Genomic DNA, 27,860 nt, shown 5'->3' on the forward strand with positions numbered 1-27,860 from the left:
CCTACAGTCTGATTTTCTTATAAATATTATTTTTCCAGAAAAGGAATCTGACTTCTAACTTCTGTCCTATAATATTTTTCATTAATTTCCTTCAGATGCTTTTTAAAATACACCTACCAAACTCCAAATAAAAATCTGGATAATTACTATATTTTCAGTATTTCTTTTTATAGAATTTCAAAAGCAAATATTAACACAAACCAATATCTTTAAAAACAGAAATGAAAAAACTTAGTTTATTTTAAAAGTCAGCACAAAGTAGAGAGGTGTGACCAACATTATGCTTCATAAACAAAAGAGAAAACAAAGATCAAAGAACGAAGGATGGAACCATTATGCAAAGTTTACAAGGCTGCTTTCTGAATCTGCATCAATGTCATTTTATTTGTAAAGTCCTTCTAATCAAATTATGGCTCATTTTTCATGCCCCAACATGGGAAGTAGTAGGTGAGTATCTGTAGGAATACAACTTATTGTCTGCTCCTCCACTTAGAAGTAGCTGTGTAAAGAGAGAGAAAAACGTATTAAAACATTACATAGCTATTACTTCAGACAGAAGTTAAACCAAATTAAATACTGATAATTTTCATTACAAAAGAGAATTACAGATTACTGTCAGTCTGTGTGTACTAGGTACACATGAAACAAAAAGTAAATTTTGAGTTTAGACCTGGTTCCCATCTCCAAGATGGCCATGTATGTGCAATAAATATTCCTTTCTGCAATCTGGGTCACTCAAATGTGTATTACAATCCACTATGTGAAAACACTAAAACAGATTATTTTGGTTAAAGTACAGTATAAATGTGCTATAATATTTTCTATGAAGCACTTGGTAAGACTTCATAAAAAATAGAGCCCTGTACCAGTGACTCATGCCTGTAATCCTAGCTACTGGGGCTGAGATCTGAGGATTGTGGTTCAAAGCCAGCCTGAGCAGGAAAGTCTATGAGACTCTCATATTCAATTAACTAGCAAAAAGTTGGAAGAGGAACTATAACTCAAGTGGTAGAACACGCCTACCCTTGAGCAGAGAAGTTCAGGACAGCACCCAGGTCCTGAATTCTAGCTCCAGGACAGGCACCAAAAAAAAAAAAAAAGCATGAAGAGTAACAAAGGTGTACTTTTATTTGTCTAAGAAATCAAAAGTTTGGGGCTGGGAAGGTGGCTCAGTGGTAAAGTGCTTGCCTTGCATGCTTGAGGCCCTGGGTTTGATTCTTTAACACCACATAAGCAGAAAAAGCTGGAAGTGGCACTATGGCTTAAGTGGTAGAGTGCTAGCCTTGAGCTGAAGAGCTGAGGGGCAGTGCCCAGGCCCAGAGTTCAGGCTCACGACCAACCAAAAAAATAAAAATAAATAAATCAAAAGTTTTAAAGAACACTACACTAATTGTTGTAGGCAAATGTATACTACAAATTATATGTCCCAGTAAGCTTTATTTAGAGAAAATTCTCAGGCAGTAACTTAGATATACATAAACAATAATTAAATTGTAATTATTATTTTGTGTGTATGTGTATGCTGGTCCTGGGCTTGAACACAGGACGTGGACACCGTCCCTGAGCTTTTCTACTTAAGGTTAGCCCTCTACCACTTGAGCCACAGCTCTACTTTGGGCTTTTTGGTAGTTAATTTTGGTTGAGTTCTATGGACTTTCTTGCTCCAGCTGGCTTTGAACAGATCTCAGCTTCTGAGCTAGGAAGTAGGTGTGAAACACTGGCACTGGCCTAAATTGTAATTCTTTAAACATTTTATTATCCATATTTGTTACATAAGGTTCTTTTAACTGGGAAATACTTTGAAACACAGTCTGAAGTAGTTTATGGACCTAAAAGGTTTCCTTAAGAGATTAATAAAAAAACTTCACGTTTTCAAAGTTTACTACTATTATTAGAGGGAAAATTTGTTTTCCTTTTCAAATATGAGCTTTTATTGCATAAAACAACTTTAAAAATCAGATTTTGAAACTAGTAACTTTATGTAAAGAGAAACACTGGATTTATTCTACTAACAGTATTTTCCTTGTCACCAAATACCTAATAAATTCTTACCCCTGCATCTGTCCAGTCTACACTTAGAACTTTGTCTTCATGAGCAGCCAGATCATAAAGAGGAGCCTTACAGCTAAAAGATAAAGACATTAATATGTTATATGCATTCACAGAAAACAAGCATACATGAATAATACACTTTAAAAAATTTAGTCTTAACATCTTTGCTTCAATAATTACTTAATCTTGAAATTCTGAGTATTTCATCATCTTTCCTGTTTTCTTAGAGTAGCCAACTTACTAAGATCTACTACAACAAATATATGCAGTAAAAACAATATTAAGTTGTAAAACCTTATTCATAGGTTCTTCAGTACTTTTACCTCAAAATCATGGGGTTTGTGGTGGGGATTGAATTCAGTAACCTGGTGCTTGGTCAGGTTGTGCTCTATTACTTGAGCCATGCCTTCAGTGTGGCTTCTTATGTATATTCATTTGCCTGACAATATAATCAAAACTCCCTCACAGCCTTTTTTTCTGCTTTAACCATTGTTAGGTGGCACCATTTGTCACCGTCTTGCTCAGGCAGAAAATGTGGACATTATTCCTTGATTTCTACCTCATGTTTAATCTACAAGAGATATCTCTTCTCTTGCCAAAGAAGTAGCTTCAAGATATACCACGTACCCAACCACTTATGTCTAATGGCACCACCACAACCCAAATCACTATTTATCTATATCTTGAACTTTAACAGTAGCCATTTCCCATTTTTTGAGCTCAAAATCCTTCAGTGCCTTCCCATCACATTTAGAATGAAACCCCAACTCACTACCATTTCCCATTAAACCTGGTGTGACAGGTGTGCAACACCACACTTGAGATGAGGTCTTGTGAATTTTTTGCCTGGCTGGCCTCAGGTGTGATCTTCCTGGATCTCTGCTTACTGAGTAGCTAGTATTACAGGTATGAGCTACTAGCACCTGGCTCAGGATAATTTTTCTAGGATATTTGTCTCTTGTTTTATAACAAAATCAGGAAGATGGATTTCTTTTAGGGAGGGGCTTAAGATAAAGTAAAATGGAATGTGATGCTTCTAGAATGCCCCCAAAAAACAAAAACAAAATCAAAACCCCTATGTAAACATAATTAAAATGCCTTCAATTCTGGTCTTTTTTTGAATATCAATATTTATCATAACAGGTAGTATAACTTAAGAACTTTTTTTCCTCTTGAAGGTTTGGATAATCATTCCAGTATTTACTTTGTTTTCAATAATTTGCTTCAATAATTCAGTAATTTATATGTTTGTTTGCTAGAAAACAAACAGGATGTACCTTCTAGTATCCCACAGCTTGACAATGTTATCTAAAGAGCCTGAAATCAGCTGCTGTTCGTGGGTGGGAGACCACTTGACTGAGGTGACCCAGCCTGTATGTGAAGTCAGGGAGAGTGACACCAAGGAACCATCTGAACAAAGCAAAAAAGATAGAAAGTATTGAATTTTAAGAGAGAGAACAAACTGAAAGATATTCATAGAAATTTTATCTTTTTTCACATTCCCCAGTGGATACAACTCACCTTTGGTTCGAGGATCCCACAGTCTGATATGCCTATCTGTGCTTCCAGATGCCAAACGTTTACAAAGTGGAGAATAGGAAATACAATTAAACACTTTATTTCCTGTCTAAAAAAGAGAACATTTGTAGTGAGCAAAGCGAATCTATTTTTAGAAGTTTATCATTGAAAAAAATGTTAATCAGAGGACCACTGAAACTAAGTCTTACCAAAGTTGACTTAACACCACCAGATTCAACATCCCACACTCTAATTGTGTGGTCCCAAGATGCACTGCAGATTTCTTCAGCATCTGACCACAGTACTGAGGAAATTGCTTCTGTGTGGCCAGAGAGGGTCACCAAGGGAGTCTAGAAATGGAAGACCACCCAAAAGGGAAAACATGCTCATTTTAGATAATTGAAATAAGAAGCTATTAACTTCCAAAACCTGCATCTTGTTAGAAGTTTTATCTGTTCTTTTTTCCAAAACCTACATCTTGTTAGGAGTTTTATCTGTTCTTTACAACAATCCTTCACAGTGGATATTTGTTTTTATTTTACATATGAAACACTGAAGCAGAGAAAGGTAAGTCATATTAGCGTAAAAGTATCAGACTAAGTGTGAACCCAAATGTTATTCTAAAACCTTTAGTCTTTTCACTGTATTCTGGTACTTCCTCATCTGTTGTTATTTTTCATTTTTAGCAGTAAAACACAGAACTCTCTCAACTAACAAATATTAAAAGACTAGTGATGAATAGATGGCCTTGGAATGACCCACTCTCTTCTCTTGCCTCTAGTTCTCAGAATAACTATAAAATGTGCTAAGGAGGGTGGGACCAGAACATCTTGAGCTCAGTTGTCTCCCAGAGAAATAGGATGTCCTTCAAAGCATTGTCCTAGTGAGTCTCATGACCCATACAAACATTTAAAACCTAAGGTTGACTGCTTTTATGACTCTCATCTGTGGTACCAGAGGCACACAAAGCCAGGATTCATCTACTCTGAACAGCTTTCTGGGGCCATGGAAGACAAACTTATGAAGTATTCTAGGCTTCAGTTGGCCCCTAATGCCTTAGTCTATTTCATATAATTTGCATATGAATGTATTATCTCCCTCCCTCCCTCTCTCCTCCCCCCCTTTCTTTCTCTCTCTCTAATTTGCTGATTTGGGGGCTTGAACTCAGGGCTTGGACACTGTCCCTGAGTTCTTTTGCTCAAGGCTAGTACTCTACCACTTTGAGTCACAGTTCCACTTCCAGTTTTTGAGTTTTTAAGTTACAGAAAAGAGTCTTATGGACTTTCCTGCCCAAAATGAACTGTGATCTTTAGATCCCAGCCTCCTGAGTCGCTAGGATTACAGGTGTAAGCCACTGGTGCCAACTGAATGTATTCTCTCTTAATGGACTAAGACAATGAGTAAAACTGTAGCAGTAGACAGCATAAACTCCCTCTCCTGGTGGCTGGCATAGAGACATCTTTACCATCCTTCTTGCAGAGGGAGTTTTCTCTTGGGATCCACAGTTGTGAACCTACTTCTTACTTAACTAGAAAAAGCTTTGCAGTCAACCAAATCGAGATTTGGATTGAGGTATTACCAATTTCTACATGACTCATACAGTTAAATTACTCTCAATAAATTATGCTAACCTCTGCATTTCTTCAGCATCATTAAGTCCTATTACTATTTAATCAAAGTCTGTAGTTCCTTTTTTTTTTTTGGCCAATCTTGTGGCTTGAACTCATAGCCTGGGTGCTGTTCCTAAGCTTTTTTGCTCAAGGCTGCTCTTTCACTTAAGCCACAGCTCCACTTCCAGCTGTTTTGCTGGTTAATTGGAGGTAAGAGTCTGTTTTGGACGAAATCCTCAAATGTCAGCCCCCTAAGTGGCTAGGATTACAGTTGTGAGCCACTGGCTCCCAGCTCAGCTAACTTTTTGATATATGTCTTATCCCATTTTTCTAAGACCTATTTTCATATTATAACTACAACAATATTTTCATGAAAATTAATGCTTCAAGCATTTTTGGCATGACTTCAATTAATAACTTATAAGTATATAAATCTAAGCTCTATAAGAAGCTGGATGAGACAATCAGTATACTATTATATCTCTTAAATATGGAAGCAAACTTACAAAAGAATACCCCTAAATACAAAGGCATCAGCAGGACACGGAATGGAGAAAATGTAATATGTATAAAGAGCTGTAACTGAGTAACAAAGGACTGGGGTTTACATTAAATTCTGTTACACAACCCTAAAAGTAATCTAATGTACAGCTGGGTGCACTGGGTTATGTTTGTAGTCTCGGCTATCTATGAGGCTGAGGCAGGAGTATCACTTGAGCCCAGGAGTTCAAAACCAGTTTGAGCAACATCTTGAGAACCTCTCTTAAAAATAAATGCTGGAGGGGCTGGGAAGGTGGCTCAGTGGTAGAGCGCTTCCCTTGCATGCATGAGGCCCTGGGTTTGATTCCTCAGAACCACATAAGCAAAAAGAAAAAAGCCAGAAGTGGTGCTGTGGCTCAAGTGGTAGAGTGCTAGCCTTGAGCTGAAGAGCTGAGCTGAGCGCCCAGGCCCAGAGTTCAGGCCCCACAACCGGACCCCCCCCCCCCAAAAAATAAATAATGCTGGACTGGAGCATGGGTCAAGTAGTAGAATGCCAGACATAAGCAAGAAAGGCCCTGAGTTTAAGCCGAGTACTAGCACACAGACAAAAAGTTGAAATAGCAAGTGCTGGTTAGGATATGAAGTAGCTAACTTTGGTATACTGTTAAAGGAAACCTGATATAAGCCAACTGGATTTTTTTTTGAGAGCATCTAACATTCAGAAAACCAAACATATGCATACTTTGTGTGATGCAGCAATTCTACATCTGTGATTTTTTTTATTATTTATGAAATCCCTTAATTCTTAGCAAACTTATTCATTGTAAACCAAAACTAGAAGCAACCTAAATGTTCATCCAAAGAATGGAAAGATTATGGTGTATTTGTGCCAAGGAATGTTTTATTAGTGAAAATAGTCATTACTACACATAGAAGTAGGCATGCATTTCATAGATACATAAAAATTTGAGATTTTAAAAATAGGTGAAACTAGGGCTGGGAAGGTAGCTCAGTGGTAGAGCACTTGCCTTGCATGCATGAGGCCCTGGGTTTGATTCCTCAGCACCACATAAGCAGAAAAAAAAAGCCAGAAGTGGCGCTGTGGCTCAAGTGGTAGAGTGATAGCCTTGAGCTGAAGAGCTGAGGGACAGCGCCCAGGCCCAGAGTTCAGGCCCCCATGACCGGACCCAAAAAAAAAAAAAAAAAAAAAAGGTGAAACTACAGATCTCAAGGCAAGCTAGTGAAGAAGTCTCTGTATTTTGATTTGAGTAGTGATTACTTAGGCATAATACACTGTAAAAACTCACTAGGTTGTATATTTAAGCTTCATACTTTACATAAACTTTAATTAGAAAAGGTAGAATGTGATTCAAACCTGCGATCCTAGTTACTCAGGAGGCTGAGATATAGATAATCAAAGCCAGTCTGATCATAAAAGTCTGTGAGACTCCATCTGGGAAAAGGCAGGGCTGGAGACATGACTTATGTAGTAGAATGCCAGCCAAACAAGCAAGCCAAACAAGTGTGAGGCTCTGAGTTCAAACCCTAGTACCTCCTAAAATAAGAAAAGAGAAGAAAAGAAGGAAATCCTACTTTCTCAGTAAAGAACATTTATAACTCAAGAAATCTGGGGCTAAGTAAGCTACTTAGAAGGTAAAGATCAGGAGGATTGAAGTTTGAGGCCATTCTGGGCAAAACTTTATATAGATGCCCATCTGAACAAGTAATTGTGTGTGGTGGCTTGTCTGTATTTCACCTATGAATGAGACAAGGATAGTGATTGATATCTCAGGCCAGCTCAGGCCAGACCACATCTGAAAAATAAAAAAAAATTTAAAAAAAGGGCTGGGGTGGCTCAAGTAATATAGTGTCTGCCTAGAAAGTGTGATATGCTGAATTTACCTCCCCCTGTACTGCTTTAAAAAGATTTTTCTACTAGATATATTCTTTAGATGGTTGATCAGAATTATGTGTTAACAATATTAATAACACTGGCACAGAATATTCAGTTAGTACAGCCATTTCCAGCTTTAATTTGTTCTATTGGTATAAGGAAACTGAATTCCTGTCAGATCTTTCCTCTTAAAATTCAATAGCCTAGTTCAAGCCCCACAACCAGAAAAAAAAAAAAATTCAATAACCTTGTTTAAGGTTATTAAGTATTTATAACTCATTAATTTGGAAGTAGTGCTATTGTTTGTTGAATTCTTTGTGAATGTGGTGAATCATGTATGATTATATTATGATTTCAATAATGTTGTTACTGATCTTATTGGTGATTAATATAACTAATATACAAATATATGCTTAGTGACTGCACATTTTAACTAGACAATGAATGAAAAAGTGTATTTTGGGGGCTGGAAAGGTGGCTTAGTGGTAGAGTGCTTGCCTTGTATGCATGAAGCCCTGGGTTCGATTCCTCAGCACCACATAAGCAGAAAAAGCAGGAAGTGGCACTGTGGCTCAAGTGGTAGAGCAGCGCTAGCCTTGAGCTGAATTGCTGAGGAACAGTGCCCAGGCCCAGAGTTCCGGCCCACAACACCACCCCCCGAAAAAAGAAAAAGAAAAAGTGTATTGTTCTAAGGCTGATTCAGTATTCTCATTTTCACTAGGTATATAAAACAGTATAGATAAGAGCATGCCAGCCATCTTTATAACAAAACAGGAAGAATCTGGATGAAAAGCCAAACTCATGGCAGCAGAGTAGAATGGTAGATGGCAATGGCTGAGGTATGGTGAAAATGGGAAATGTTGGCTAAAGAGTACAAATTTTGTCCTATAAGATGAACAAGTTCTGGAGATCTAATACAGCACAGGTCTGATAATGTACATCTAAGCATGCATTATGTACACTTTGAATATATTCAGTATTTATTGGTCAATTAAAAACTTCTAAAATGAGGCCAGGTGCTGGTAGCTCATGCCTGTAATCCTAGCTACTCAGGAGGCTGAGATCTGAGGATCGCGGTTCAAAGCCAGCCCGGACAGGACAGACTGTGAGACTCCTATCTCCAATAAACTACCACAAAACCGGAAGTGGTGCTGTAGCTCAAGTGGTAGAGCACTCGCTTTGAGCTGAAGAGCTGAGGGACAGTGCCCAGGCCCAGAGTTCAAGCCCCACGTTCAAGCCCCACGACCGACAAAAAAAAAAAAAAAAGCACTATCATGGTTGAAGAAGCAAGGTAAGACATAGAAAATATAAACAGGAAAGATGATATTGAGTACTGTACTCTTAGCAATGTAGATCTAAACTAAGTATGGTTAGTTCTAATGTTTACTTACCCTTGTTAGCCCCAACTGCTCTGTTTTCTGCTTCTTTCTTGGCCGATTTGTGGATTCCTCTATTTCATCTTCTTCATCTGTAGGGACTGCATCCCAGAGAATTAGATATAATTTCAATATTAGTTAATATTAAATATTTCAAACAAAGAATTTTCTGTATTTCTGGATATCTAGGTTTTCTTTCTCCTTTTTTTTTTGCCAGTCCTGGGACTTGAACCTCAGAGTCTGGGCACTGTCCCTGAACTTCTTTTGCTCAAGGCTAGCACTCTACTACTTAGCCACAGCTCCACTTCTGGCTTTTTCTGTTTTTGTGGTACTGAGGAATTGAACCCAGGGTTTCTTGCATGCTAGGTAAGCACTCTACCACTAAGTCACATTCCCAGCCCTATATGTTTTCTATTATTGTTACAGGTTAGGAAACAAATATTCCTTATCATTTTGGTTATCAAAAGTTGTATGTATATAAGACAATATGTGGAATATTAATTTTCAAAAATGAGAAATCAAAACAAAGTAGATTAGAAAACTGAAAACTCTCCAGTTTGAAATCTTGATGTCTTTTTATCATTATTATGAATATAGATCACGATCATAAATATGAGAACCTTCTTACTTCTAGTTTTAAGAGTTGTACTTGGACTGCATTTATATTATGCAAGAGATAACAAGGTAAATATATGTCAAAAGGAAATGTATTTTAGTCATGTTTATTCTCCTGGACTGTTTCCCTTATGCTTCATAGATTTTTTTAAAATTGTTTTATTTTTTATTTTGTGGTATTGAAAATCAAACTCAGGACCTTGTACATGATAGGAATTGTTGGTTGGGAATATGGCTTAATGGCATGAAGCCCTGGGTTCTGTTCCTCATCCACAAACAGTAAAACCCAGAAATGGTGGTGTGGCTCGAGTGGTAGAGCATTAGCCTTGAGCAAAGCAGCTTAGGGACAGTGCCAGGCCCTGAGTTCAAGCCCCACGACTAGCAAAAAAAAAAAAAAAAAAAAGTTATAGGGCTGGGGATAGTATAGTTTAATGGCAGAGTGTTTGCTAAGCATGAATAAGGACCTAGATTTGTTCTCTAAGACAATTATTATCCAGCACTTTAAGCCAGGCACCAGTGGCTCACGTCTGTAATCATAACTACTTAGAAGACTGAGATCTGAGGACTGCGAATTGAAGCCAGCTCGGGCAGGAAAGTCCAGGAAAGTCCGTAAGACACTTATCTCAATTAATCACAGAAAAAACTGGAAGTGCCCTGTGGCTCAAGAGGTAGAGTGCAAACCCTGAGCTAAAAGGAGCTCAGGGACAGTGTGCAGGCTGAGTTTGAGCCCCAGGACAAGCTAAAACAAAAACAAAAAAGTGTTTGTCTTAGCATTTTGTAAAATATACTAAAATAGTTCCTACCATCAAAAAAAGCTTTTCTTGATTCCCTCTCTGCTTCGTAAACTCTACTTAGTATAATTATACTGTAAAACAGCAATTCCTTCAGAAGCAATGAAGCTATTCTAGTCTTTTTACCTGCACAGTAAATAATTCTAGTTCCTAGGTTTTAAAGTTTAAGTAAGAGTATTAACCTTGGCAAAACTGCATTCAGTTTTTTTCTCTAAGGGAAACAGTGTGGTTATAAAATGCATGTAACATTTAAATGACTCAAAAGTCATCTTTGAATGCCTTAAAATGAGTCAAAGGTATTCAAAAGGATTGCTTATATTCAGGGATTTTGTTTTGTTTTGTGGTACTAAGGTCTGAATTCAGTGCCTTGCACTTGTTAGGTAGGCTACTGCTAAGCCCTGGCTCTAGCCCTTTTTCACTGTTTTTTGTTTGTTTTGGGTCCAGCCATGGGACCTGAACTCTAGGCCTGGGCGCTGTCCCACAGCTCTTCAGCTCAAGGCTAGTGCTCTACCACTTGAGCCACGGTACCATTTCTGGCTTTTTTCTTTTTGCTTATGTGGTGCCGAGGAATCGAACCCAGGGCCTCATGCATGCAAGGCAAGCGCTCTACCACTGAGCCACCTTCCCAGTCTCTGGTTATTTTATTTTTTTTGGGTCCGGTCGTGGGGCCTGAACTATGGACCTGAGCACTGTCCCTCAGCTCTTCAGCTCAAGGCTAGCGCTCTACCACTTGAGCCACCTTCCCAGCTCCTCTGGTTATTTTTTTTTATACAGTATCTCCCTTTTTGCTTTGACTGCAACCCTCTTATTTTATGCGTCAACCTATAGCTGGGATGACAAGAGTGTTCTACCACATCTACCTTCTTCGATTGAGAGGGAGTCTCATGAATTTTTCTGCCTGAGCTGGAAATGTGATCCTCTCAATGTGAACCTCCCACGTGGCTGGGATGACAGGTGTGTGTGTGTACCACTACAGCAGCTAGATTTTAAAGTAGTCTCATGAACTTTTGGCCTGGGCTAGACTGAACAGTAATCCTGATCTCAGACTCCCAACTAGCTAAGATGACAGGCCTATGACACTACACCAACAGTATTTCTAGGTTCTTGAATGACAGAACTCTGAGAACCAAGTTAGCTATGTTCTGTTATACCAATCATTTTTTAAAATATTTTCAGCAATTCTGTGACTTAGTCCAATAATTAAGAGTGTGATGGGATTATAGAAAAATCCTAAAACATTAAACCTAATATATTAATTTTCATCATATTTTAAATGTATGATCTAAAACAGTTTGATCTATTATTTACAACAAAATGGGGGTTAAAAATCCTCCAACTAGCCAAGCACTGGTGGCTCACACCTGTAATCCTAGCTACTCAGGAGGCTGAGATCTGAGGATGTGGTTCAAAGCTAGTGCAGGCAGGAAAGTCCAGTGAGACCCTTATCTCCAATAAACCACTCAGAAAACTGGAAGTGGTGTTGTGGCTCAAGTTGCAGAGCGCTTGCCTTGAGCTGAAGAGCTCAGGAACAGCACCCAGAACTAGAGTTCAAGCCCTACGACAGACCCCCCTCCCCCAAAAAAAAAAAATTCTCTTACTGCTGGACACTGGTGGCTCACACCTATAAGCCTAGCTACTCAGAAGGCTGAGATCTAAGGATTGTGGTTCAAAGCCAGCATAGGCAGCAAAGTCTGTGAGACTCTCTTCTTCAATTAACTACTAAGAACAGTGGACTGGAGCTCTGACTCAAGTGGTGGAGCACTAGCCTTGAGCAGAAAAGCTCATTGGACAGCTCCTAGGCCCTGAGTTCAATCTCTAGGACAATAAGACACACACACACACACACACACACACACACACACTCTCTCTCTCTCTCTCTCTCTCTCTCTCTCTCTAGCCCTGAGTTCAATCTCTAGGACAATAAGACACACACACACACACACACACACACACACACACACTCTCTCTCTCTCTCTCTCTCTCTCTCTCTCTCTCTCTCTCTAGCCTTGAGCAGAAAAGCTCATTGGACAGCTCCTAGGCCCTGAGTTCAATCTCTAGGACAATAAGACACACACACACACACACACACACACACACACACACACACACTCTCTCTCTCTCTCTCTCTCTCTCTCTCTCTTTTACTAACTGGGTATCTGTGGCTCACACTTACAATTCTAGCTACTCAGGAGACTGAGATCTGAGGACTGAAGTTTGAAACCAGCCCAGGCAGGAAAGTCTGTGAGACTCTTATCTCCAATTAACTACCAAGAAGCCAGACATGAAGTGTGGCTCAAAGTGGGAGAGCACCCACCTTGAGTGATAAGTGAAGTGCGAGGGCCTAACTCAAGCCCCAGTACTAGCACCAAAATGAAAAAAAAAAACTTCTCACTGAAATTCTTAAAATAAAATGAATCAGTCCAGGTAAAAGAAATACTAACTTACCTGTAGACCAGATCTTTAACATCTTATCCCAGGAGCCACTGCAAAACTAAACAAAATATACAATGAAGAGGGAAAACACATATAATATGATTGATATTTTTGTTCTATTTGACTTTAGAACCTTTACTTCCCTTTCTTTCTTTCTTTTTTTTTTTTTTTTTTGGGTCCGGTCGTGGGGCCTGAACTCTGGGCCTGGACGCTGTCCCTCAGCTCTTCAGCTCAAGGCTAGCGCTCTACCACTTGAGCCACAGTGCCACTTCCGGCTTTTTTTTCTGCTTATATGGTGCTGGGGAATCGAACCCAGGGCCTCAGGTATGCAAGGCAAGTGCTCTACCACTGAGCCACCTTCCCAGCCCCTTTTACTTCCCTTTCTTAATCTCTCTGGTGTATAGGATCTGAAATCTTTTACATATAGTCTCAGTTACTTGGGTTCCTAATCTCCTGGAAATTTCAATCTGTATAATAATCAAAGGAGCTGCCATTCTTATGTGGCCCTGTACCCTGGAAGGATGGGCCTCTGATCTACGCTATACCAATGGTTCTTTTCTTCATTCAGAAATAAAAAGACAACAAGAAACTATGTCCCAGGGTAATAAAGTCAGTCTTTTTCCAGGGACAGTATAATGCAGGATGTAAAACCTGGGAAATACTGCAAGCCAGGTTTATTGCCATGAGGACGAAAATCAGCTTGAGGTAGGAGAAGATAAAAGAGCTGTGTGGTGGCTCACTTCTGTAATCCTAGCTACTCAGGAGGCTGAGATCTGAGGATCAAGGTTTTTTTTTTTTGGTCCAGTAGTGGGCCTGAACTCTGGGCCTGGGCACTGTCCCTCAGCTCTTCAGCTCAAGGCTAGCCCTTTACCACCTAAGCCACAGCGCCACTTCCTGCTTTTTTTGTTTTTGCTTATGTGGTGCTGAGGAATCGAACCCAGGGCCTCACGCATGCAAAGCAAGTGCTCTACCACTGAGCCACCTTCCCAGCCCAGGATCAAGGTTTGAAACCAGCCCATGCAGGAAAGTCTATGAGACTCTTATCTTCAACTAACCATCAAAAAGCTGGACATGGAGTAGACCTCAAAGTGGTAGAGCACTAGCCTTAAGCATAAAAGTAAGGGATAGCACCCAGGCCCTGAGTTCAAGCCCCAGGACTGGCATGCACACGCATGCACACACACACACACACACAGATAAAGTGACTTCAGGAAACAAGAAGGGTAAGCATGTACTGTCTACCAGTCCACTGATTCCAAAGGTCTTCTTGGTTCACTCTTTGGATACCACAGCCCAATAAATTTTCTTCTAATCTCAAAGTAACTTCAAGATTATATAATCAAGATAGGGTATGGGTAATTAATTTAAATTTGGACTCACCCACATTTAAACCCTTTTGGGGTTAATACGAAAAATCACAAATCTTTACTTCTGAATCCATTCAAATATCCTCTGTTGCCCTAACAGAAAGGTCTGCCCAACCCTATTGGGCATACAGGGCCCTGAAATCATTTAAACACAGGCTTTTTATCAACTGCTTTCAGTCTACCTCTATTGATTTTTTTCTTTTTTTGGGTCCGGTCGTGGGGCCTGAACTCTGGGTCTGGGCGCTGTCCCTCAGCTCTTCAGCTCAAGGCTAGTGCTCTACCACTTGAGCCACAGCACCACTTCCGGCTTTTTACTTATGTGGTGCTGAGGAATCGAACCCAGGGCCTCATGCATGCAAGGCAAGCACTCTACCACTGGGCCACCTTCCCAGCCTCTATTGATTATTTTGTATAGCCCTTAATGATGTTGAAAATAGTTCTCTATTGCTATCAGTGGCAAAACAATACTAAGGAAATACTCTTAAACCCAGAATACTCCAGTGTGGCTTAGGGAACTTTCAAACTGTAAGAGGGTTTGAAACCACTCCTAGTCAAGATAGTATTACTCTCAGGTTTGTGTCTTTTAAACTGCTTTTGGCATTTTGCCATCTTGCCATCATAAATAATAGATCAGTATTGATAATAAACTATTAACACTAATCTGTATGTATGCTAAGTTTCAGGTGATTGTCTAGGCATTTTAGGTTGCTGGCAGCACTGAAAAGAGTACCTGATACATTAAAACTATGTCAATTACTATGTTTAAAAGGTTACATGAAATTACTTGTTTACCTGATTTCTTAAAAGTTTTGCAATTAAGATACTGAACCACTAGGCAAGTGGCTCATGCCTGTCATCTTGGCTACTCAGGAGGCTGAGATCTGAGTATTGCAGTTAAAAGCCAGGCTGGGCAGGAAAGCCCATGAGACTTTTATCTCTAATAAACTACCAGAAAACTTCAGCTGTGGCTCAAGTGATAGAGAGCTTGCCTTGAGCTGAAGCGCTGAGGGACAGTGCCCAGGCCCAGAGTTCAAGCCTCAGGACTTACAAAAAAAAAAAAGAAAGAAAAGAAAAGGATACTGAACCACAGAAACCCAACTGGGAGAAGAATTATAGAATGCTTTTTTCTTTTGTTTATGTTTTTGAGTGAGTATTAGGGTTTGAACTCAGGACTAGAGTTCAATAGCAATGGCCACAGCCTGGGAAGTAAATCTTTAAGTCTCTAACTGTATGACTATTTATATGTAGTTTGAAATCATGATCTTTAGCCACTGACTGTTATGAAAGTAGTAAGATCACAAAAAATATATGTGGAGCAAACATTTACTAAGATACTCAAATCTTAATTTTTTTTTGGGAGGGGGGGGTCCGGCGTGGGGCCTGAACTCTGGGCCTGGGCACTGTCCCTCAGCTCTTCAGCTCAAGGCTAGTGCTCTACCACTTGAGCCACAGCACCACTTCAAGCTTTTTTTCTTTTTGCATGTGGTGCTGAGGAATCGAACCCAGGGCCTCATGCATGTAAGGCAAGCGCTCTACCACTGGGCCACCTTCCCAGCCCCCTCAAATCTTAATTTAAGACTGGACTGGTAGCTGGGCGCTGGTGGCTCACTTCTGTAATCCTAGCTACTTAGGAGGCGGAGATCTGAAGATCGAGGTTCAAAGCCAGCCCCGGCAGGACTGTCCTTCAGTAAAGTCCGTGAGACTCTTATCTCCAATAAACAACTCAGAAAACCAGAAGTGGTGCTATAGCTCAAGTGGTAGAACACTAGCTTTGAGCTGAAGAGATAAGGGACAGGGCATGCCCAGGCCCCAAGTTCAAGCCTCACAACCGACCAAAAAATAAATAAATAAAAAGGACTGGTAACATACTGGCTACTTACTTTAGTTCCTGAGCTATCAACAGCTATTGAATCCACACTTCCAGCATGACCTCTGCAGCAGTGTAAGGCTTTCACCTTGTTTCTCTCTATATTCCACTCCCATAAAAGGATAGTCTGATCCATAGATGCACTCAGCAGTAAGCAAGACAAATTGTCTTAAGAAAGAACAAGAAACAAATTAGTATAAAGTTTTATTTATTACTATTATTATTACTATTATTTTTGCCAGTCCTGGGGCTTGAACTCAGGGCCTAGGCACCGTCCCTGAGCTTCTTTTGCTTTAGGCTATCATTCTACCACTTGAGCCACAGGGCCACTTCTGTTTTTTTTTCTGTTTATGTGGTACTGAGGAAATGAACCAAGGGCTTCATGCATGCTAGGCAAGCACTCTACCTAGGCCACATTCCTAGCCACAGTATAAGGTTTTCTTTTTTTTTTTCAGTCCCACCCCAGTATAAGGTTTTATATACACTGCATTCCAAACTAAATGTTCTGTATTTTTGTTGTTGATTAAAAGAAAAAAGAAGTTACCTGATTATCATTGGCTCATGCCTATACATGGGGGACTGAGAATGCAGCTTATGGCCAGCTCTGACAGAGAAGTTTGAGAGACTCCTTTTCATAGCTGGGCACAATAGCATGAGCCTGTCAGAAGCTATGTACAAGACTAAATCTGGAAATATCATGGTTCTAGGCTAGTCCTGGCAGGAAAGTCAAGACTCTGCCTCAATGGAAAGATTCTGGTCATGGCTGAGCAGGCCTTTCATCTCAGCCAGGACAGAAAACCTAAAATAGGCACATGTCCAGGTAGGAAGCAAGATTTGGTTGCAAAAATAATCAGTGTAGAGTGCCTGCCTGGCTAGCATGAGGAAGAGTTCAAACTCCAGTACCAACCAAAAAATAATTCATATAGCTAGCTTTGAAAAGAAAGCTAACATGTTGTAAAGAGAAGAGTCTTTAAGCTATAATCCCAGCACAGGGAGAAAGCTGAAACAGGAGGATGGCGAGAGACATGCTAATTGGCTACAGAGTGTCAGACCAGCTTGGGCATCATGGTGAGACCCTCCTTGCTCCTGTCAAAAAAAGTTTCTTGAAAAAACAGAAACATCACTTGAATTGAAATATACATTATTTGAAACAATTTCATTAAAGATTCACGTTGATCAATTATGGATTTTAAAACTAATGCTTTTCTTGTTGAACATGTAAGTTTTGAAAGACTTCATAACAACTGAGGTATGAGGCATTTCTTATTCATTTTCCATGTTTTCCCTGCACTGAAAATGGTCTATTTCAAAATTCCTGTCTATAATTCCTCTTAGTTTAAGCAGAGTCCTACCTTTTTTCACCCAAACTACATCTTTTACAACATCTATATGTCCTACAATGGTCATTATTGATTTTCCTTCCAAGGACCAGATCCGAGAAGTCTTATCATAAGAACCAGTCAAAATCCTATGAAGAGAAAAACAAAAAACTAAAATACAAAAGTCATGAAAATCAGTTATGTTTCTATGACAATGACAAAGTAAACCCTGAGATTATATTGTGTTTTCTTTTTTCCTTCCCCCACTCTCTTTCCTTCCTTCCTTCCTCTTTTCTTCCTAGCCAGTACCATAGCTAAACTCAAGGACCTTGTACTCACTTAGCTTGTTTACTTTTGGCTGGTACTCTACAACTTAGCCATGTCTCCAGCCTAGAGATTATACTTTTAAATTCCTTTTAATATGAAGATAAATATTGCCATATATTCTTTTTTTTTTTTTTTTTGGTCCAGTCGTGGATCCTGAACTCTGGGCCTGGGCGCTGTCCCTCAGCTCTTCAGCTCAAGGCTAGTGCTCTACCACTTGAGCCACAGCACCACTTCCGGCTTTTTTCTTTTTGCTTATGTGGTGCTAGGGAATTGAACCCAGGGCCTCATGCATGCAAGACAAGTGCTCTACCACTGAGCCACCTTCCCAGCCCCGTAGATTGCCATATATTCTTATACCAGGTGTTACCCTTTACTTTTTCTTACATACTAAACTTAAAAACTCATTTACACTGTAGTTGTAAATATTACCAATCTCAGAACAATTAGGCAAATTGCTTATAATTCCCAATGGTCTTTTATAATTAGCCAGTGAAAATGATTAGACCAGGACTGGAGACATAGCTTAAGTAGAAAACTTGACTAACATGCATAAGGCCCTGGGATTGATTCCTAGCACACAACAAAAAAACAAAATAAAAAACAAAACCATGTAAATAAAAGTAAACCCAATGAAAAGATTACTTTGAAAAGAAACAGCAGGCAGGTACTGGTAGCTCACGCCTGTATTCTTAGCTATTCATGAGGCTGAGATTTGAGGATCGTGGCTCAAAGCCAGCTTGGGCAGGAAAGTCCATGACTCCTATCCCCAATAAACCACCAGAAAACCAGAAGTGGGGCTGTGGCTTAAGTGGTAGAGCACTAGCCTTGAGCTGAAGAGCTGAGGGACAGCCACCAGGCCCAAAGTTCAAGCTGCATGTCCAATAAACAAGACAAAACAAAACAACAAAAATAAGAAAAAGAAAAGATAACCTTTTGTAATAATTCTAGCATCTCATTCTTTGAAAAGCTCTTCGTATGATCTACTTTTGAAGTGTTTTCTACAAATAATGCCAGTATATATTTCCTCTGAACTATCCTTGATTCTAGAATGCGGACTTTAGCCTTGAAATGGCATGATCTATATTTTCAGGGGAGTGGTCAGGAAACCTGTGGCTATAATTATTTTTTCCTTTCTGAAATAAATTGCATTCCCAGTCTTAAAAGCAACTTACACAAGCCAAATAAATGCTTTAAGACACCTGACGTGTGCATAATTGGGCACAAATATTACAAAAACATCTTGAAATACGAAAGAAGCCTATTAATAAATACCTATTTCCTTCTTGAATACCTTGAAAGCAAAGATCTTTCTTTTTGGCATGGTCACCAATCTATTAATTTAAATTATCTATCTATATCACAAAACATATTTTACAAAGAATAAAGATTCAGAAAAATACTCATGTAGAGAACTAAAAGAAAAAAAACAACTAAAGGAAATACATAAGAAAACTGAGTAACATTTGTCTGGCAATACCATTCCTCTGTCCCTTCTATTGAACTGATCCAGTCATCATGGAACATGCATTGCTCTGGTTGGGGTGCAGTGTACTTTTCCACATATTCTAGTTCCACAACCTCTTCCTAATAACAGAGAAACCACAAATCAGGTGGCAGTTTTAAAGGCAAACCCATTTAAGTAAAAGTAAATCCAGTAAAAAGATAACTTTGAAAAGAAACAGCAAAATAAGAAAAAAAATAGAGATAACTTTGTGTGACAATTCTAGCATCTCATTCTTTGAAAAGTAAACTCCTTACCAGGCACTGGTGGCTCACGCCTATAGCATTAGGTACTGAGAAGATCATGGTTCAAAGCCAGCCTGGACAGGAAAGTCTGTGAGACACTCTTCAGTTAAACATTAAAAAAAAAAAAAGCCATAAGTGGAACTGTGTCTCAAAGTGGTAGAGTGCTAACCTTGAGTGAAAAGAGCTCACGGACGGTGCCCAGGTCCTGAATTCAAGCTCTATGACCAATTTAAAAAAAAAAAAAAAGGTACTCATAAGGAGTTTACTCCTATGGTTGGTTGGTTGTAGGGCTTGAACTTGTGGCCTGAGTACTGTCCCTGAGCTCTTTTGCTCCAAGCTAGCACTTTACCACTTTGAACCATAGCTCCACTCCACTGGTGGTTATTTAGAGATAAAGAGTCTCATGGACTTTCCTGCCCTGGCTTGCTGCGAACTATGATTTTCAGACCTCAGCCTCCTGAGTAGCTAGGATTACAGGCATGAGCCACCAGCACAGCTCTATGATCCACTTTTTTTTTTTTTTTGTCCATCATGGGGCCTGAACTCTGGGTCTGGGCACTTGCCCTCAGCTCTTCAGCTCAAGGCTAGTGCACTACCACTTGAACCACAGCACCACTTCCGGCTTTTTCTGTTTATGTGGTGCTGAGGAATCGAACCCAGGTCCTCGTGCATACAAGGCAAGCACTCTACCACTGAGCCACCTTCCCAGCCCTCTATGATCCACCTTTGAAGTATAGTACTATAAAGACAAAGGACTCCCAATTTAACCTAATACCTTCATATTTGATCTCTACATACTCAGAAAACTTGGAACCATTTAAAAAGAGGACATTGTATTTATTACTTGACTTATAGAATTGTAATCCCTTTGTACAATTCCTTACTTAATAATTAAAAAGGTAAGAAACTTCATCTGATCTAACAAAAGCTAAGGGTAATAAAAAAAATATCAGCAGTTTTGAAAGACATTTGTGAGAAGTGGAAAGGGTGAAATATAAAAAACATAAGAAAACTTTCTAAAAAATCATGAAGATATATTATTAATGGGAACAGAGATTCTGTTTGGCATGACAAACAGTTCCAGAAATGGTGGCAGTGACAGCTGCACAAACTTGTGGATGCACCTCCTATTTCTCAATAGTACACTGAAAATAATGACTAACATGTACATTTTACCACAGATTTTTCTAAAACACCTATAATTATAAAAGCAGTTACTTTCACAAATAAGAAGAATATTCACCTGTATTTTCTTTAATAAAATATTTGCAGAAGTTTCAAAATATAATATAATAAAATCGAAGCTGACATTTCCAGGGAAAAACAACAAAACAATCTTGTTTTTGATTAAGGCTGATTCTATAAGGAATTAAATAGCTATAATATTTGATGATGCCGTAAGTAAAATAGAGAACGAAGTACTTGTATTTACCGTTGAAATATTCTCCAGTTCCATGTGTTTGACCAAGGGCATTCGAAGGAACTGGCCCTTAATAAGGAAATCAAACTCCACATATTTGTGGAACTCTAAAAAAAATAAGTAAATAACAAGAGTAAATTAGTATCACTCTTAAGATCTGAGGTGTAACAACATATCAGACAAAAGTATTACAATAGCCGGGTGCCCGTGGCTCACGCCTGTAATCCTAATTATTCAGGAGGCTGAGATCTGAGGATCTCAGTTCAAAGTCAGCCCATGAAAACTGGAAGTGACACTGTAGCTCAAATGGTAGAGCACTAGCCTTGAGCTGAAGAGCTAAGGGACGGCGCTCAGGCCGAGTTCAAACCCACGACTGACAAAAAAAAAAAAAGGTATTACAATATACAATCTGATTTTTTTTCTTGGCATTTTTTTTCCCCTGGAGCTTGAACTCAGGGCCCAGGCGCTATCTCTTAGCTTTTGTGCTCAAGGCTAGCACTCTTACCATTTGAGCCACAGTTCTACTTCCAGCTTTTTGGTGGTTAACTGGACATAAAAGTATCACAGGGGCTGGGAAGGTGGCTCAGTGGTAGAATGCTTGCCTTGCATGCATGAAGCCCTGGGTTCGATTTCTCAGCACCACATAAGCAGAAAAAGCTGGAAGTGATGTTGTGGCTCAAGTAGAGCACTAGCCTTGAGCTGAAGAGCTGAAGGACAGCACCCAGGCCCAGAGTTCAAGCCCCATGACCGACAAAAAAAAGTATCAAAGACTTTCCTGCCTGGGCTGACTTTTAACTGTGAATGTAAGATCTCAGCCTCTTGAGCAGCTAGAATTTATAGGCATGAGCCACTGGTACCTGCTGACAATGTGATTTTTTAAAGAACAGAAATTTATTCTCTTGGCATTCTTACATTGTTGTTTCTGTTATTACTTTTTTTTTTTTTTTTTTTTTGTCGGTCGTGGGGCTTGAACTCTGGGCCTGGGCGCTGTCCCTCAGCTCTTCAGCTCAAGGCCAGCGCTCTACCACTTGAGCTACAGCGCCACTTCCGGTTTTCTGGTGGTTTATTGGAGATAAGAGTCTCACTGTCTCTCCTGCCCGGGCTGGCTTTGAACCGCGATCCTCAGATCTCAGCCTCCTGAGTAGCTAGGATTACAGGCGTGAGCCACCAGCGCCCGGCCTGTTATTACTTTTTTAAACTTGGAACACAAAAAAGAAAATTCCACTAAGACTAGCATTTTGTTATTACATAAATACTCAAATATACAGTTACTTTACTCTGTGCTTCACTAACAGTGACGCGTAAGCAGTAAAATGCTTGTATTATACTTCTATAATCCAGCCCACAAAGTGCCTTGCTAGTATACTAAAAATTATTACAGAATTCATATGTTGAGTCCAAAAAACCAGGAAATATAATATGTAATTTGATATAGTTAGTGGCACTGTGCCCTCTCCTAGCTTCTCAAGAACATATATACCCACCATTTTTAGCCTCCAGCAATTTATTGATGATGTTACTAAGGTCAGCAACTTCAGAGGTGGCAGGTATTGAGAAGGGAACATCATCTACTGCATATCTATACAAAGGAAATAACATGTCAAAACCAAGTCTACAGATTTTTAAGAAATGTTCATTCACTTAAACATTTATTGGGTGCCTAATACATATTAGGAATTATAATTTTCTTTTTTATTAGTATATATTAATTGTAGGGGGCGGGGAGGCAATTTCATTAAAATTTCCATACATGCATACAATGTATCCTGATCCAACTCGTCCTCCCCACCCCGATATTATTTTGCAATACAGAACAAACAAAATGAATTAATAGATCTATTCTTAAAAAAAGACTATAATCAAATGCAATGAGTTTATGTAAAAACAGTAATATTGTATATGTATTTTACATACATATTTATCCACATGTATATACATAGAGAAGGAAGGGAAATGGAGGAGGGGAGAGGGAGGAGAAAGGGAGAGACAAGAGGAATATAACAGAAGGGGGAAGATAGGTTTTTCAACCAAAGAAGAGCTGAAGAATAATAGAGTTTGAATGAATATATAAGAAAGATTTTTTTGTTTTGTTTTGGTCAGTCTTGGGGCTTGAATTCAGGGCCTGGGCTCTGTCCCTGAGCTTTTTCTCTCAAGGTGAGGCTCTATCATTTTGACCCAAAGGGCTACCAGCTTCCTGGTGGTTAACTGGAGATGAGTCTCATGGACTTTCCTGCTTGGACTGACTTTGATCCCCAGCTCTCAGCCTCCTGAGTAGCTAGAATTACATCTATATTAGTATTTTTGCCAGGTACAGAGTAGGCAGGAAATGGGAGTTGGGAGAACAATGAAACAGTAGTTGGGAAAGCCCTTATTTCAGAAAGTGAGATTTTACTTTAGGCGGTAACTGCAACTGAAGGTGAAAGATGTGCATGGAGTGCTTTCAATACTGTATTACGGGAAATAGCTTTAACTTCTGTAGGCAACAAGGTGCTACTGGAACAGTTGTCAGTATTTCGTTAATTAGATCTTTCTGGCTGTGGAATAGAGTAGGTTAGACATGACAGGAAGCAGATTAGATGACACAGAATATGAGAAAATATTTTTAATTTATATATCTGATAAGGAACTTGTATCTGGAATATATAAACATTTTACCACTTAGTTCTAAAAACAACCCAAGAACATTTGAATAGACAGTTTTCCAGAGAAATAGAGATGACCAATAGGCACATGAAAAGATCCTCATCATTTGTCATCAGGGAGATGCAAATCAAACTACAATGAAATATCACTTCACATTCATTAAGATGGCTATAATGCAAAAGACAGATAATGAAGTGCTGGTAAGGCTACCACCATCAAGATAAAGCTGAGTATTTCCATCCAAGGGAATGGTGTCAGAAACTCACTGAGTAGACAATGATCACAAACTTCATACTTCTTATGAGCAGTGAAAGAAGTTGCTGCTGACCCTCTGGGTAAAGATAGAAGAGTTGGGCTGGGAAGGTGGCCCAGTGATAGAGAGCTTGCCTTGCATGCCTGAGGCCCTGGGTTCAATTCCTCAGCACCACATAAGCAAAAAGAAAAAAGCCAGAAGTGGCACTGTGGCTCAAGTGGTAGAGCGCTAAGCCTTGAGCTGAAGAGCTGAGGGACAGCTCCCAGGCCCAGGCCCAGAGTTCAGGCCCCACAACCGAACCCCCAAAAAAAGAATAGAAGAGTTATGTGGTCCAATCAGCAGAGGGAATGACAAAGTTCTCCAGAAATGGCATTTCAGTGCCATTTTCTTGCTATTGAGTAATAAACATTCCTATTACAGACCAAGGAAAACTTGAAAGAGAAAAAGTGCAGTCTAACGGGGGTTAAATTGTGGGTGCCAATCTAAGTGGTCTCAACTGTTTTTTTTTCTTTTGGTCGGTTGTGCGGCTTGAACTCTGGGCCTGGGTGCTGTACCTCATATCTTCACAGCTCAAGGCGAGCACTCTACCACTTGAGCCACAATGCCACTTCTGGTTTTCTGGTGGTTTATTGGAGATAGGAATCTTACAGGCTGGCTTTGAACCCTGATCCTCAGATCTCAGCCTCCTGAGTAGCTAGGATTACAAGCGTGAGCCATCAGCATCCAGCAGTCTTTTTTTTTTAAAGGAGAGAATTATATTCCTGGACTGACATACTACTGTGATTCCCATCTAGGACACAAAGAGCTAACATAATACACAAATTTTTCAATTTTTCTAAAGATGATAACTACCAATGTGCTGCCACAAAGTCCTGAACAAGTAAGGTAAAAAAAACAGTAACAAACCACTCAAGATTCGGTGTCTTGGTACTTCATGTGTCCAGCAACACAACACAGAGTACAGTCCTGAAGAAGCAATGTAGTAAGGAAAGCAAGGAAGAAGCTGCAGAATATGAGAACTTTTGACCAAAACGATGAAGGAAGCTGGATAAAAGTGCCAGGAACAGATTGGTAAGAGATGAAGGCTGTAACCTCTGAGAGATTCTACTTCTGAGTCAGGTAAACAAGTATTTCCAGCCAGACACCAGTGGCTCATGCCTAGCTACTGAGGCTGAGATCTGAGGAGTTCAGTTCAAAGCCAGCCTAGGTAGGAAAGTGAGTCTAATCTGTACTAGCTACCAAAAAAAGAAATAAAAGAAAAAAGGAGGAAAGAAAAGAAAAGGCCAAAGTGGAGCCATTGCTTAGGTGGTAGAGTGCTAGACTTGAGCAAAAAGGTTAGGGGCAGAGCCCAGGCCTTAAGTTCAAGCATAGGACTGGCACAAATAATAGTAATAGTAGTAGTAGTAGTAAGTAGTACTTGAGATCACAAATGACCAGACATCAAAAAATGTGTTAGTAAAGATATGGAAAAATTGGAACCCTCATATATTGCTGGTGGTAATGTAAAATGGTAATTTCTTTGGAAAACAGTCTGGCAGATCCTCAAAAAGTAAAATGTAAAATTACTATCTCACCCAGGAACTCCACATCTAAGTGGAGAAATGAAAACACATGTTCACACAACTTGTACATGAATGTTCATATAACCACTATTCATAATAACCAAAATGTGCAAACAACCTAACTGAACAAGAATAGGAATGTGTGATATATCCATTAAAACAGTTGGTCAGAGAAGAAATAAAATACTAAAATATAGTACAGCATGGATGAAAACAGCATAGTGAATGATAGAATCCAGTCATAGAAGACTAGAAATTAAGACATTCCAAATTATAAAAAATGTCCAAAATAGACAAATCTGTATAGCCAAGTGGTAGCTAAGAGAATACTTAGGACTGGAATATTAATGAGAAATGTTCTAAAAATTGACTGTGGTAATGGCTGCACAATTCTGCATACTACACTTTGAGTAATTACAACTATACATTTATCATGCCCCGTCCCAAGGTTAGCCATTTAGTCCCTAAAAACATAACAAAAGTTAAAAATTAGTTTTTACTTTATACATATATTTTAATTTATTTATTTTTGTCGGTTGTGGGGCTTGAACTCTGGGCCTGGGTGCTGTTCCTCAGCTCCTTCAGCACTAGCTCAAGGCTAGTGCTCTACCACTTGAGCCACAGCGCCACTTCTGGTTTTCTGGTAGTTTTTTGGAGATAAGAATCTCAGAGACATTCCTGCCTTGGCTGGCTTTGAACTGTGATCCTCAGATCTCAGTCTCCTTAGTAGCCAAGATTATAGGTGTTAGCCTCCAGTGCCCGGCTTACTTAATATTTTGGCCAGTAAAATGTAGGGAGGAAGCACAATTCTTTTTCTCACAAGCGTACATACCCAGTATATGTAAATTGTTTAAGTGTGCATTTAACACTGACCAAAATGCATTAACTCAAAAGAAGGAAACTTTTAGTTTCTCAATTTTGTTATGTTTTGGAGAACCTAGCCATACACCACACACACACAAACACGCGAGCACACATGCACGCACACTCCCACAGAGCACTTATCAATTTATTTCCAGTGTTAAAATCGTGGTTTAATTGTTGATGTAATTAAAAATTTCAGGGGTTGGAGGCTTGCCTCAGGTAGCAGGGTGCCTGCCAATGAGTAAAAAGTGTCACATAGCAAGTTTGAGTCCTGGTCTCAGCTGGAAAAATGTTTTTTCATTTAAAAATATACTAGTGCATTGCTTAATATTAAAATAGTAAGGCCAAGTATATAAACTTATGTACACTGATCATATGACATATATACACAAATTTTAAAAATACAGTATTAATTCAGGTGGAAGTTTTCCACTTTATGCAATCTTAATACGACATATATGTATTACTTATAATTAGCACCAGAAAAACTTGAGAAAGGTTTACAGCATTGTTGAGAAGACAAGGCAAATGCGAAAAAGGACCACAACATACACAGGGCAGCACATAATTAGGTTTGAAATGAGTGCTACACACCGAGGGAACCACTCATAAAATGTTTTGTTGACATACACCAATAACACAGATATAGACATACACACAGAGATCTAGACCATAGCTATCAATAAATACAGACCCGAATCAAGAAATACCTATGGATACATCTCACTTAAGGCCCTCTTTGGAGACCCACTGCTTCGCTCAGTAAAACATCTTCTAGCACGTCCTCGAAAAGAAAACGAAGTTGTGTTTTGGAACGCGTGCAACACGACCCCGTAGGGCACGCAGGGCAGCGCCCGCGGCTCCCGCTCGGCCCCGCCGCGCGGTGACGGCCCACTCGAGGCCCTTCCGTTTGCGCCGCGCCCCATCAGGTTAGCCGGAGTCACGCGACCGGGCAGGAAGGAGGCGGGGGGCCCGTCGGGGGTCGGTCCCAGAGACTCCCCGAGGAGCCGGCGCGAGGCACCGCGTCAGGTGAGCAGGCGCCGGGCTCGGGTGCGAGCACGGGGGGGGGGGGGGGGGGGAGGAAGGAGGGTGGGGGCCGAGCTGACAGCCGGGACCGCGGGGGCAGAGCGGCCGTCGGGGGGCTCCGAGGGGAGCCGCCTACTTACTTCTTGTGGTCGGTGAAGAAGCGAGCTTGGAGCTGAGCCATGGCGGAATACACCAAGAAGACCTGCTCACTTGAACGTGCGGTTAACAGCCAGAGGCCCGGATCCGGCCTCTGAAGACACAAACGGGGAGGCGAAACCCTGGCGAGGCGTGCGGGAACCGCGGTGGCCGACCCGCTTCCCAGAGCAAGTCCACGAGGGGCCCAGCCCCAAAACATCAACTACCGAGTCCTAGATGGACGACGCATCGATTAGCAGAGCGTAGTCTTAAAGGCAGCGTGTCCTCATAACCTTTTTAAGGCTTCCTCCCATAGCTTTAGACCTGTGTCCAACGAGGAAGACACGGAAATGCCCTCCTCAAATGCCTTAGAAAAAGGGAAAGAGAAAAGGGCTGATTTTTACATGGGATGCCTCAGACTAACACCTCTGTACTACAACCCCCAGAAAGCAGCGCGTCTCGGCGCTCTGACCGCTGGGAAATGCAGTCTTTTTGCTCAACGGCTTGCATTAAATCCTCCTGACTTCAGATTGCCTCCGCGTTCAGCTTTGACTGACTAAAG

General features: G+C 40.2%; 1 protein-coding gene across 1 annotated transcript; it reads right to left on the reverse strand.

The window, feature by feature from the left end:
• Nucleotides 1-208: 208 nt before the first annotated feature.
• On the reverse strand, nucleotides 209-27,642 carry Wdr12 (WD repeat domain 12). Its single transcript, XM_042667028.1, has 13 exons — nucleotides 27,304-27,642; nucleotides 22,300-22,394; nucleotides 20,828-20,922; nucleotides 19,127-19,233; nucleotides 17,356-17,471; nucleotides 16,017-16,171; nucleotides 12,782-12,827; nucleotides 8,946-9,031; nucleotides 3,780-3,920; nucleotides 3,574-3,679; nucleotides 3,330-3,462; nucleotides 2,053-2,125; nucleotides 209-499 (listed from the first exon to the last, which is right to left on the reverse strand). Exons 1-13 carry the CDS (start codon nucleotides 27,516-27,518, stop codon nucleotides 422-424), a joined length of 1,446 nt encoding a protein of 481 aa, XP_042522962.1. The 5' UTR covers nucleotides 27,519-27,642; the 3' UTR covers nucleotides 209-421.
• Between the last annotated feature and the right edge of the window lie 218 nt (nucleotides 27,643-27,860).

The sequence above is a fragment of the Dipodomys spectabilis genome, unplaced genomic scaffold (assembly GCF_019054845.1).
Source record: "Dipodomys spectabilis isolate Male_0828 unplaced genomic scaffold, ASM1905484v1 ptg000373l, whole genome shotgun sequence".
In the NCBI taxonomy this organism is placed as follows: domain Eukaryota; kingdom Metazoa; phylum Chordata; class Mammalia; order Rodentia; family Heteromyidae; genus Dipodomys; species Dipodomys spectabilis.